At 40.4% G+C, this 13,971-nt stretch overlaps 1 protein-coding gene across 1 annotated transcript in view; it reads left to right on the top strand.

Moving 5' to 3' along the window:
• The window catches only part of LOC109999897 (mitogen-activated protein kinase kinase kinase kinase 5), a 35,470-nt gene that overhangs the window by 4,802 nt on the left and 16,697 nt on the right, over positions 1-13,971 (top strand). The window contains exons 2-5 of the mRNA XM_020655064.3: positions 10,619-10,676; positions 12,992-13,082; positions 13,173-13,237; positions 13,350-13,405. Coding sequence (XP_020510720.1) covers positions 10,619-10,676; positions 12,992-13,082; positions 13,173-13,237; positions 13,350-13,405 — 270 coding nt within the window. The remainder of the gene's footprint in view (positions 1-10,618; positions 10,677-12,991; positions 13,083-13,172; positions 13,238-13,349; positions 13,406-13,971) is intronic.

Below are 13,971 nucleotides of genomic sequence, written 5' to 3'. Positions count from 1 at the left end.
GAGTCATAAGAAAGATTGTTTTCTTTCTTTATTAGCCACATGCACAAAATCAAACTCAGTGACCGTGTTACTGAAATGTCTACACATCACAGAGAACATGTCGCTCCTTTGAGATCCACAAATATGATCCTCACTCTGCAGACATGTTGGCATACAAGAAGCCTCTTCCAGCTAATGCTAACTAATGCTAATTAGAAACACACTTACATGATTTGCTTAGGCTACATGAATAATGTTTAGCAGATATTATGTGTTCCATGATAACCATCTTTTCTAGCATCTTGTCACGCTAGTGTTTGCTAATAAGCAATCGTAAGCGATTCTATGTCATGAGCTCTGCAGGAGTGCGGCTGCAAAACCAAAAACAGACTACAGCGTCCAATCGAAGTTGCGTCGTCATTTCATCTTTGTACGACGTTCACTTTGCATCTGTAACGATGACTCTGCCTGGTCCTGATGTTGAACTCAAACCCTGATAACATCAACACAAACCCTGAGCTTCATGTCTGCAGAGTTTTGAAGCCCACTGCTGGAAGTCATCATAAAGGAAATGCTGTTTTTTTTTTCAACCTAGTAACAGGCAGCGACATGGAGTTGAGGTCGACCTTTAGAATCCTTGCAAACGGCTACAACTCGCCCACTCATCAGTCAGATCAGCCACAACACTTTCACCAACGTTTGGCATTTTAATTTTATGGATGGATATGTTGGGACTTCTTCTGCTTTTGCAGCCAAGTGGACACTCGAGGAACTGCAGTCTTTTTTGCATCTTTAGCTTCGTGCAACACTGGCTGACATTAGCTTGGAAATGTTGCAGGATTCTGCTAACATCAACAGTCAGTGTGCATGTCTACACAATATTTATCAGGGGAGGAATTCTACTTATGGAGGGACCTTTGTTTGGTTTCTTTATATTTCCCTTTTGTCCAATATGGTTCAGCATGACCGTATAATCTTCTTCTTTAAGAATTAAGATGAATCTGTCTGGTCCTGATGTTGAACTCAAAGTTCAGAGGAGTCAGAGGACTTTCTGTCTCCTTTTTGACATGTTTAATAAATATTTATTCATTTAGATTTTTATTCACTGATTGTCATTTGGGGTTTTTTTCACAGCGGTACTCAGACCAGTTTAGAATATCAGCATTTATTTATAGCAGTTGTTTGTGCAGGGTTTGATTTGCTCTGGATGATGAATCAACTCGACTGACTGTAACTGTGTTTCTAGTAAAACCTGACTGTCCTTATCAGATGTGGGCTGTGCTGCTAAGCTGCAGTTTTTGTTGGTTTTTCGAGATGTTGCAGCTCTTGTTTCAGACCTGCAACCTCACAAGCTGTGGGCTGCACCTGGAGTGTGCGTGTGTGTGCGCATGTGTGTGTGTGTGTGTGTGCAACCTCAGGCGCTAAATGAAGAAGTGAGATAAACGAGCAGCGGACAACATGCAGGAGCTGCCTGCAGAGTGGAGTTAAATGTGTCAAGTTTCTGCTGAAACTATATGGGTGTGTGTGTGTGCGTGCGCCGTGTGTGTGTGTGTGTGTGTGTGTGTGTGCGTGCAGTGTGTGTGTGTGTGTGTGTGTGTGTGCGCGCGCAGTGTGTGTGTGCACATTTCTGATAAAAATTCCGGAGAATTTTGGTTATTCATATTATTATTATTGTTGATGCGAAAAAGAGGAAGACTGATAATTTATGAAGCAGAGAACATCAAACAAATTGTATCCATAACAGCATGACTGTGTGTGTGTGTGTGTGTGTGTGTGTGTGTGTGTCTGTGTGTGTGTGTGTGTGTGTGCGTACATGTGTGAGTAAGAGAGAGAGAGTGAGAGGTGTGCTTGGGTACTCTGAGATCAAATATTTTAATCAAACCGCAGCATACACTGGCAAAGTTATATAAACATAAACATTAGATGAATACAAGAGAAAAGTTGTAAAGAAAAAAACCAGCTATGTTTGAGTTTCACTTTCCTTACCGAGGCTGTCTTTACCATAAATTGTATAAAACATGGACGTAGTGTCACATCGGTCTCTGAAGCAGAGTTTTGAAGCCCATCAGTGGAAGTCATCATACAAAAAATGTTTTTTTTTTGTTTTTTTTTGTTAGGACGACCTCAATTATTCAAATCGCACCTTTAATGTTTGCACTGCCTGTTATTTAATGTCTGTTTTTTGATAATTTTCTTCTTTTTTAAATATTGCTAAAAAAATGGTTTCATCTAGAGGGATTCTTTAAATCTTTTTTTCAGGTTAATATATATGTATGTGAGGGGGGGCGTCTGTTTTATGGTTAATTTGTAACAAATGTTTCATGTCATGTCTTTGTAACCTGCTACTGGATGATTTGAATTTCCCTCAGGATCAATAAAGTATCTATCTATCTATCTATCTATCTATCTATAAATCAATCTATCTATCTTTAGCATCCTGGCAAACAGCTACACTTACCCGACCAGCCACGCCCATAATTATTCATAACTTTAAGCCTTTATATAATCAAAATGGATGAGATCTAAACACTCCAGACCCCCCATACTGTGTTTCTGCCTAGCGGTTATCTGCAGAGACTGTAGTCCTTGTTGCTGCTGCATGTCATCCATCACTCTCTCTCCTCCCAACATTTCCTGTCTCTCTTCAGCTTTCCTATCTAATAAAAATGGCCCCCCCAAAAAAAGCTTCAAACATGTTTATTTCTGCTGTAAAAATTGACGTTTTAATACAGGATGTGTGTGGGACCTCTGTGGCTTTTCCAGCTAACCTTAAAGTCTTTATCTGTGATTTTTCACACTTAAATATAATAGAAATCAAGTATCTGCTCTGAAAATAACTCTGTGAGTCATGACTGTCTACAATTGGTGTAACACCCGAGTCCCACTGTCTGTGATGTTTTCTGAGTTTTCAGAGTCCTATCTTCACTTTGTTTACATCGCCCAGACGGCCAGCTGACTCCTCCCCTCGTGTATAAAAGTTGTTTAATTGAGGGACTAGAGAAAAGAAGAATAACATACTGTACTCACTGCTTAACTGTGTTTCTAGATCACGCTCATTTCAGGTAAATTTACATGCAGTGTGAAGATACCAGCATAATAAAGATCGCTAGCATTAGCATGCTAACACAACAATGCAGCGCCAGTTGTTTTGGTTTCATGCTGGTGCTCAAGGGCGACATCTGCTGGATCAAAACATCACATATAAAGACTTTAAGGGGACGCTCGAGGAACTGCAGTTTGTTGCATCTGTATCTTAGATCATCACCGTCCACGTCGGTCTCTCAGCCTCAGCCGTCGTATTAAACATTACCAGGATGGACCGACTGTGACACATTGTCACGCACTCTGAAAACAGGTGACGGGGGCGCTCTGTTGAAATGGCACTATTTGTGCATTGTGAGCGTGCGTCTCACAGAGGTCATTGAAAGGAAAGACCCCCCTCCTCGCTTGTGGTCAAAAAACAAACAAACACTTTGAGATGGAAATGTGTCTGTGGAAGGACCGCGGCTTTGACTGTGACGTCCAACTCGTCTGTTTTTTTAATCTGTTGGGCTGTTCACTCGTTGGGCGTCTTTTCCTCTCTCTGACCTCTCTGATGTCTCACACATACACACACACACACACACACACACACACACACACACACACACACACAGACTGATTCAAACACAAACACAAACATATGTACTCCTTCAGAGGAGTGGAGTTTCCACTGTCATTGTTGCTTTCACCTTTCAGTCTGGTACTGTACCTCACACACGTGTCTGACTTATTATGTGACCTCGTCAGTGTGTGTGTGTGTGTGTGTGTGTGTGTGTGTGTGTGTGTGCGCCTCAGGTTTGACTGGAGATGTTGTGTAATCATTTATAAGAAAGTACACATACCTGTTCAGTAATCTGCTCTCTACCGGTAAACATGACTAAACCTTCTGAGAAACACGTTTCACAGAAAATCTTTTTTGGAGAGTTAAGTTCAATCCTCCTCGAGGGTTTCCTCATCTCTGAATGATGTTCCTGATGTTCCTCTGTGATATTTAAGGGTCACACCCAGCCTTTTGAGATGCTTATATTTACATCCTTAAATTATGTAAATGTGTTTTGGGGCTGAAGACTTTAAAATGTTTTTCTGCCTTTACTGACCCGACTGTATCAGCTGATCAGAAACAGGACTCTGCATGTGTTTGGTTTGTTTCTCTGCGCCTGCTGGATGTCTTCATAGAAATCTAAAAGCAGACACTCTGAAGACGCTCACGCTCCTCATCAGACGTTGTGCAGTGTTTAAGGTGAAGGTTTGTTTGGCAGTTGGAGTTTAATGTCCCCTCAGACGGCGTCGTTTTTGTGTTGAAGTTTAAGATGCTGGATTAATATTCAGTCTCTTTAAAAATAAAATGATGAAGAGTAAAGTCTAGACCTGTGCTTTCTGTAAAGCATCTTGAGATACAATCATTATTCACTGGCACTATTTAGATAAACACTTCATTGATTACTTGTCAAAAACACAGCTTTCCTTTTCCCCTACTTTAAAAGAAAAGATACCAGATCAGGTCCTGAGTCCAAACAGGATGAAGCTGTGATGTAAACTCACTGATCCCGACTTTATCATCTGATGTGACAACATGGAAATGATGCTTTTAAACTCTCACTTTTTAAAACTCAGAGTCTGGAGTAAGAAAACCAGAACAGTTTGACTGGTTCCTCTTTAATCCTCAGTTTACTGTTTGAAAGTTTATAATGTTTGGCGCTTGACTCAGGATTAAAAAAAAACTGGAACAATGAAGGAAACAGTCATGTTTTGGCTAGGTTAAAAAAAAGCACCCCAGGGTTCTGCAGTTGCATCTGGGGACTTACACACTAATAATTCTATTTTAATCCTAAAAGCCGAGCTGGAGACAGAGGTTACAAAAGAGCCACGTCTAGAAACCTGTACACATGATATACTTTGTGTTTAATATATGAAGCAATGTTTACTGCATGTGTCCGTGTGAAATAAATAAATAAAACATGATGATAAATAAACAGATTTGTTCAGCCGCAAGGATCAAATATTTTAAACCCAAATAAAAAATTAAAAAAACACCTTTTTTTAAGCCGGTCTGTGGCAGATGGGAAACTGTTGTCAGAATCGTCTGTCTTAACTTGTTTGGTCGCACACACACACACACACACACACACACACACACACACACACACACACACACCTTCTTGTTTATGACATGTCGTGCATATGGCAACAAGTGAGAGACAGAAAGATAAATGTAAATAACAGATAGATTCCTGAGCAGGGGAAGGTAAAAAATCATCATCATCTTTTTCTGTTCACTCTGAAACTTTGCTGTCGACTGTGTTTGATTTCTCTGCACATCCACAAAGCTCATCGTAGTAACCTTCATGATATGAGAGCAGAGGAGATGTTTAAAAAGTGTGTGCGCAGATCTCAGGAGGAGAAAGTGAGAAAAGTGTGTTTGTGATTTTGGGGAAGTGACTCTTACAGAGATCGGTCCGTTGAAGTGTTTGTCATGGTTAAATAAAGACAGAACTTCTTAACGCCTTCTTCTTCATGATCATCCTCCGCCATCACCGCAGGTCGCTGACTTTCCACTGTTCCATTTTAAAGTCACACTCAGGCCGAACTTTCAACCGAGCACTGCCAACATTAAGCCTCCGCTCTGGAAACACCAACCTCCTCCATCCCCCCCCCCAGGACTAAACTCCACACCATGGGTGAGCGGGCCTTCTGCTCCTCTGCTCCCAGTCTGTGGAACGCTCTCCACAGTCTGCTGACGCTTTTAAAAAGTTAAAAAACCTTTTTAACACTTAGCCTTCTGCTTGTGCTTTTAGTTTCGTTAGTTGATGAAATTTGTTTTTTATTTGTATTTCATTTTTTTCCTGTAGCACTTTGAGATTTTTTTGTTGTTGCAAAAATGTAAAGTGCACTACAAATTAAATGTATTATTATTATTATTATTATTATTAATAATAATAATAATAATAATGATAATAAAATATCTACAACTGTAATGTGTCAGCTTCAGCTTTTTCTTTAAGATTTCTTATTTTCTCCTTCATTGGTTGGACAGCTGAGGAGAGGCGAGTAGACATGCATCAAAAGACGGAGGTCATGGTCATATTTACAAAGTTTCCTGAATACAAACAGTTTCTCATGGTAACAAATCTCTGAGAACATTTTCATATTCATGATGTTTTATCAGAATTTCCCCTTTAAAGTAAAGATTAGCTCCTCCTGGTAAAGATCAAATCTCTGTACTCTCACACACACACATGTTTTTAATAACGCTCATCCAGCACGATAAAAAATAGATAAACATTTCAGACACTGCTGGGGTCACTGAAAGGCAGCCGATAGTGACGTCGTCGTTGTTGTTGCTGAACTAAAACGTGCAGCTTAACTCCTGCTGAGGACCAATCAGAAGTGAAAATAACAACATGAATTTCAGTGATAATTTATTTTAAACTGAGTCTAATTTCACAAAACAGTAAAAAAAAAACATCAAAAGTATTACATTATTAATAAATGATTGAACATATTTTGGAACCAAAACTCATGTATTTGTGCTCACAGACACACTGTCATCATCCTCATCAGGACAAACTACTGCTACTCCGCTGACAATCTTTTAGATTCTAGATTTCAATAAAAACGCCCCAAGTATGAAACTTTTGTGTTTCTGTGCTCACGCTGCTCGCTCCTCTCTCCGCTCGTAAAAAATCTTTCACTTCCAATGCATGATGGGATATATTGCTTGGATAGTGACCATCGGTTGAACACTACTTTTCACAATGCATTGTGAGATACAGTGAGTAGGGTATGATCATGTTCACTTGTTTACAACCTGCGCCGGTCTAATCAGCCAGCATCAGTAGAAACAGCTGTGTGGGTGTTCAGAGAGAGCCTCCGTTTCTGTCCCTTCCTCGCTGACAGTTCCTTCATCGTTCATCAGCTTCGACTCCTTGATAAGATTTTTAATGAGTTCTGAGCTGTGTGAGGCCGAGTCCACACGCAGGCGGGTATTTTATAAAACTGAGGTTTTCCTCCTCTGTTTAAAAAAGAATCCCGTCCACACAAACACACTGTTGAAGCTGTCATGAGCACGCTTAGTCAAACACAAAGTCCTTGACACGTTCCTCTGCAATGACCGTTTCATTTACAAAGTCGTCCATTCAGGCGCCTCTGCTGAGCAACTGTGTGTGTATGTGTGAACATGTAAAAGGTCCAGTTAGCATCGTTGGCACCAGCACTAGTTTGGTAACGTCTGCCATCGCACTAACCGCATGTAAACTAAAGTGACAGCGTCTCACCATGACATCAAACGGAGGAGAAACCAGCGCTCAGTGTGACTTTACAAGAACAAAGTTTTCCCCGTCTACACAGAAACACCTTAAACAGAGTTTCTGAACATCCTGGAAGGAGTTTGACTAAAGGTGTGTTTTCAGGCCTGAGTCAAACCTGCAGCTGTAGCCTCTGTATATGAGACACCTGCCAGAGCAGTTCCCCATTTCACTTCAACATTTGACAATCTCTGATGAAATTAAAAGAGTTCTCTGACAGCTGAGATATCCACCGCCTGCTGCTGTCATGTCGGGAAGAGCCCATGTATCGGTGGGCGACATTAGCCCTGTTGATAAACACTGAACTGATGTCATAATCCCATGTGTGTTTGTTGTGTTGCATCAATTTTGACATTATCTGGTGTTTTATTTAATAGTTTTTTGGGGGGGATGGATCTAGCTTCTAATTTGGCGACCTGAGCGTCTGTTGATCTGTTATTCCTGCATGTGAATGTATTCGTCGTCCGAGTGCTACTTTGACTGTTTCCAGACTCAAATGTCCAAATGATATGCATTAGAATCTAACGAAAAAACAGACTTGTGGCATGGCATGATTTAGTTACCAAGACTTTCTGTTTGTTCATTATGTAACAGAATAGAAAATACTTCATGTAGTCTTTTCACACATGCACAAAACTCCTCGACTTATTTGAAATCCTCCTTGTCAGACCCCGTTGTACGTTTTCCGTGTGAAGTCGGGGTGAGCCGATGTGTGAGTAGCAGATATATATTTACTGCTAGCGAGTGGGAGGGGGTGATGATTATTATATCCTGCTACCAGCGCCCAACTGGTGTGAATTTTATGCAAGTATGAAACCACTTCTTTATGTTTTGTTGCCGGTATTTTCTTCTTCATCATGTCAAAAATTGTCATCATAGTGTGTCTCTCTCTCTTTCTCTCTCTCTCTCTCTCTCTCTCAGCCTGTTTCTGGAGTGCATGTGGGGAAAAGCGGATGTCTACTTTTACATTTGTCTTAGACTTTAATGTGCAATTATTTGACATTTGAAACAGAAGGTTGCACATTAAAAAAAAAACATCATTCATGCATAAAACACGACATATAGATAACACAAACACACACAGGAGAACTACAATCTCAAGCCTTGGGCGCCGACAGCATCCCGCCCCGATTGTTCCCGTTTTAACAAATGTCAACTACAATCGAGTTCTGTTTAAACGGATCAGCCATCTCACTTCTTTACGAAAATGTCTGAATGGCGCCAACGTCTAATTAGAATAACGGCCGTTAAACACACGTCCTGAGTCAGGCCGCATGGAAAGCTCTTGAGCAGCGGAGAGAGAATCCTGAGCTCACAGATTTGGTTTCCATCATCGTCTCTAATCACAACCTGAGCAGTCCTCCCCGGCCGACTACACGTATGACTGTTCTGTGTTTCAGGGGTGACGGAGGGTGATTGGGTATTTCCTCTCAGTGCAGTGGGTGGGCCAGTTGATTCTGTCATGTCTAAACTGCGAGTCTTCTTAACGTGTCGAGTCATCGTTTCTACTCTCTGTAGAGTCTTTGTGACTCAACAACTTTGTGACCTCTGTCCTAGTTTTGTTAGTTAGTGGGGTAAAGTGATGGTACTTTGGTGACTCAGGTTTTTTCGGTTACCAGTTCATTCCTGATTGATTCATATGATAATGTAAACTAATATAACTGTTGTAAATACACCATTTTCATGTCAGAACGGGCAAAAATCGTCTCCAGGCTGTTTGGGACTTCAGGAACATGAGCTTCTTTCACTCCTTGTGTCTTGGCCCTCCCTAGTCTTGGCATAAAAAAAGTTTCAAGGGGACATATCATCCCCCTCCTCCACCTTTTCAAACAGTCCCCTGTGGTCTAAATGAAACATCTGTGCTGTGCTTTGGTCAAAATATAACATGAATCAAGCACCAGAGGAGGTTTGTGACCCTGTATAAACCAGCTCTCTCAGAATGCTCCGTTTTGGTGTGTGTGTCTCTTTAAATTCAATGACCCCCCCCCCCCCCCCCCCCCCCCCCCCCCACCTTCCCCCCTGAGTTTTCCCAGTAGACATCACTCCTCTGTAGAGAGAATAAAAATGGCGGACCTGCACAAAAGTTTTGCTCTAGGCTGGGGGTGGAGTCCATGGGTGGAGATACCAGCGGAGGGGAGGGGATTTGTTTTTACCAGAATCCCACTGTGACATCACAAGGAGAGCACATTTGAAACAAGGCATTTTTCTCTGTGTTGTAAGACTTATGCAGACCACAAACAAAGGACTGGATGGGTTTATTTCACATGTTGTGGGTCAGTAGACTCTCAGGTTACCCAAATATATGTTCAACAACACTTTTCATCATATGTCCAATTTAAGAAGTCCATAATATACCAGAGCTGAGATTCTGACTCATACAAACATGTTTACATCACATTATTCTCATGACTTTGTAAATACATTTAGACGTATTGTTGTGGCTCTTGCAGTTCTGCTCAAATAGAAAAGCAGACCATTGGCCCCTTTCCACATTTGCATGCCATTAGTTTGTGCTTACTGAAGTTGTTTTTCCGCCTCTCTAGATCCTTGCTTGTGTTGTTTTTACTCCCTGATGTACGTCGCTTTGGACAAAAGCGTCAAATAAATGTAGAATTTAAAAGAGAAACTCGCAACTTCTGAATAATAGAGAGCGAGGACTGCAACTCACAGCTTCAGTGTGACCTCTGTGGTTTGGTGAACTTTGTATGTGTTGTTTCACTGCATGACAGTTTGTGTGTGTGTGTGTGTGTGTGTGTGTGTGTGTGTGTGTGTGTGTGTGTGTGTGTGTGTGTGTGTGTGTGTGTGTGTGTGTGTTCTGTCAGCTTCTAGTCTTTACCTTGTTGGGTAAATGTGCTACAGAATTAGCCTGGACAAATTTAAAGATTAATCTTAGTTCCTGTTCACAAAAACTGTGAACAAAGAGAAGTGACACCACTCTCTGTTATCACACTTTGAAAGGTTATCATGTGTGTATACGTGTGTGTGTGCGTGTATGTGCGTGTGTGTGTGTGCGTGTGTGTGTGTGCGTGTGTGTGTGTGTGTGTGTGTGTGTGTGTGTGTGTGTGTGTGTGTGTATGTTGGCCTGCATGTGCGGTTGTGTGTGTGGGCTTTAATGCCACTGAGTGATGCATCGGGCTGTTTGTTGCACTCCAATGATCTGAACAGCAAATATGTAAATGAAGGTCTGCTGGATAACAAGAAGACTCACATCACACACACAACACTCACACAAAGTGACAGCTGCAGCGTCTAAATAATAACCTGTGTGTGTGTGTGTGTGTGTGTGTGTTCAGGCACGAAACAAGCAGAATGGAGAGCTTGCAGCCATCAAGGTCATCAAGATGGAGCCAGGTGAGTGTTTATCTTTTTGTTTGAGTTTTTTTTTTCATTGCATTGACTTCATACACACGTTATATTTGTTTATAGTCATCAGTTTAACACACTAAAAGAACGACACTTCTCATAATAGAGATGCAGATTCAGACTTTTCAGTGATACCAGTACCAGTACCAATATGATACCAGGAAGAATTCAATGATTAGATGAATGAACCTACATGACCATGAGGAAAAGTCTGACTTTGTTTGTTATATGTAACAAAAACTGACTGTGAATCGTCTGGTATTGATGTCACACAACATCCGCTAATTAAACACACATTTAACCTACAGATAAAACTGCATACATCCCTCAGGCGGGCACAGTCGAGAAGAAGCATGTCATAGAATAGAATAGAATAGATGTTTATTGCGTGTGGACAGGTACAGGACAGTACAGGTACATTGGAATTCTTGTGCGTTTCTCCCTGAGTCAGCTTCTACAAAAAAAAGTTAAAATTATATATAAAATAGAAAAGCATTATAAGAAAATAAAAGCGTAGAAAAGTTGTAGTAACAGCTAAGTAAATTAAAATAAACTGTACAGAAGCTATACACTGTATTAAAGCAAAGATATAATACAGAAAATACAAAAGAATAACAATGAAATGAAAATATAAATATGTTTTCTTGTCTCTCATTGCACCTGAGCTTATTGCACACATATTTTTCACATTATATAATTACACTGTTTTTTGTTTTAAGGTTAATATTGCACACTTGTATTGCACTGTGAGGACTCATTAACACAATAAAGACATCATTAACTAATAATTAACTGAATTGTTATTCATCATATATTAATCTGCTTGTTTTTTTTAAACTCAGGATTAACTCTGAATAAATGTAAACAACAAATCATGATCAGGACTTTAAATTCAATCATGAATCAATAAAACTGCACAAAAGTAGAAAAGCGCTCTTCTTCTTCTTTTGGCAAAATTGGCCCCTGCCAAGACTCATGATGACGTAGTAGTTAGATTTAAACATAGAATTGAGATGCATAGATCTTGTATCAGTATGAGATCTGTGCAGCCCGATACATAAAGGTAACACTTGTTTGTCCCGAGAGGTTCCGAGTACGACCGGTGTGATGAAAAAATATGTTTTTGTACTTGTGCATATTCTACATTTTATCTAGAATATAGACCGTTTTCTATGCACTGTTGATAAACGAGGGCCCTGGAATCATGTTTCTCTCTACGGCATGTGTGTAACCCCCACTTCATCTTCATGAAGTCCCCGCTAACATAACACAGTTATCTGCTCCAGAGCTCATTATGATCCCATTACAGGAGTTATTAACAAACATTAGGCTTCAGTGAAGGCTGAAAGGCAGAGCTCGGGCGACTTATTAAAGAGGGACTTGTTATTTCCCTCAGTGGCACGGCGACATAAATCACACAAATTAAAACTATAAACTGTAAAAAGGAAAACAGAATGTTACCGCAACTAATAAGACCTCCGACGGTTTAATTACACAATGACCCGCCACTGTAATTATTTAGATTGCCATAATAAGAGACCCCACTGACTCATTCTGTGTTTCTTATTAAAGCTGCACCGTAGAGGTTCTTATTACTATTATAGACTGTGAATTAAAATACTAACACGTTAGCATTTCAAAACTCTGACCTCCTTCTCTTCATCTATTTTTAATTCTGGTTTCACTGGTGTAAACAATGGAAACTTGTGGTTTTGTTTCTTGAGATGTACATTTTAAACACCACTGACCTGAGCGATTCCTGTCATCAGTACAAAGCTGCGCTGCAGAGCCAAAACGTCAAAACATTCATTATTCTGAAGAGCTGTGAGAAATCAAATATGGGGATTTTAAAGAACAAGCTTTAAACGCGTTCTGTACAACTTTCAGAGCAGACTTTCAGATCAAAATAAATAAATAAATTGTTTTGGTTTTTTACCAGCAGGGTCAGAGAGAGAGAGCAACAGATGAGTGCCAATAAACATCTGGAAAAAAAGATTCTGTCGATTGTAAATTTGTTTTGTTCTTGGTGTTTGGTTCTGTTTTGGTTTTATAATTTTGTTTTTCAAACTGTAAATTTTCCTCAAGCTTCGTAAAAGTGTTTTGCACTTTGTTATTTTGTTTTGCACTTCCCAGCCACCGTAGTTTCCTCAATTCCATCATTATGTATTATCTGTAAGTTTGTTTTATACACAGAGGGATTACCATGCAGAGTGTCCTGCTTTCAACCACTCCTTAGTTCATATAAATGAAAATAACAAATGTGTATCCTCTCTCTCTCTCTCTCTGTGTCTCTGTGTCTACAGAGGATGATTTTTCTATCATCCAGCAGGAAATCGTCATAGTGAAGAGCTGCAAACATCAAAACATAGTGGCCTATTATGGCAGCTACATAAGGTGAGCAGCTCAGTGTCTGTGTGTCCTCTCTCTACCTTCTTAAATCTCTCAAACAGGAGTTTGACTGACATGTTTGTTTTCTCTCTGCAGAGCGAACAAGCTGTGGATCTGTATGGAGTTCTGTGGAGGAGGCTCCCTGCAGGACATTTACCACGGTGAGAGAGTCTGTTTGAGTTTTTAAATGAGCCTTGATCTCACTTGCTGTACATTCTGCTTTTTGTACTTAGTAGTTGTTGCAGACAGTGAAGTTGTTTGTTTTTTCCACAGTGACCGGTTCTCTGCCGGAGCCACAGATTGCCTACATCTGCAGGGAGATGCTACAGGTGAAATCACTCTCAAAACCTGCTGACCAATCATTGACAAGGCACACAAACCCTCGTCTGCCTGATTTGTTTCCTTCAGTTTTCAGTTTTTCTTTTGTAAAGCATGAGCAGAAATTGATCTCTAAACACACCATATGTTGGGAGTAAATCTGTAAACTAGTGAAAAGACTGAGATATATGTTTGACTGAATTATAGATTTTTACTGTTAGAAAGTTTTTCATCACTTCAGGTTCTGTTTTTTTGGGGGAGGGGGGGCCAAATGTGCCAAATGGGAACCTCAAAGACACACTGGGGTTCATTAGCATGACTGTGCACCTCTATTGCTACATGATATTAAATTACTGAGCACGTTAGCATTTTCATTTAGTTCTCCCGCTGCATTGCACAGGTACTACAAGTCTCCACATCACAGTCTGCAGTTTCTCTAGCTAGCTTTGCCTTCATTCTCCAAGGGTGTCTTCCAGCAGCTCGGTCTGTTTACCCAAATTCACAAAGGATGAGGAGGACAGTGTCCACAGGTTCTGAATCTGTTTCGGCATCTGAATGTGCAGACAGGTCCACTAGG

Source organism: Labrus bergylta, chromosome 11, assembly GCF_963930695.1.
Source record: "Labrus bergylta chromosome 11, fLabBer1.1, whole genome shotgun sequence".
Taxonomy (NCBI): Eukaryota; Metazoa; Chordata; class Actinopteri; order Labriformes; family Labridae; genus Labrus; species Labrus bergylta.
This window is presented reverse-complemented; position numbering and strand designations above follow the sequence as displayed.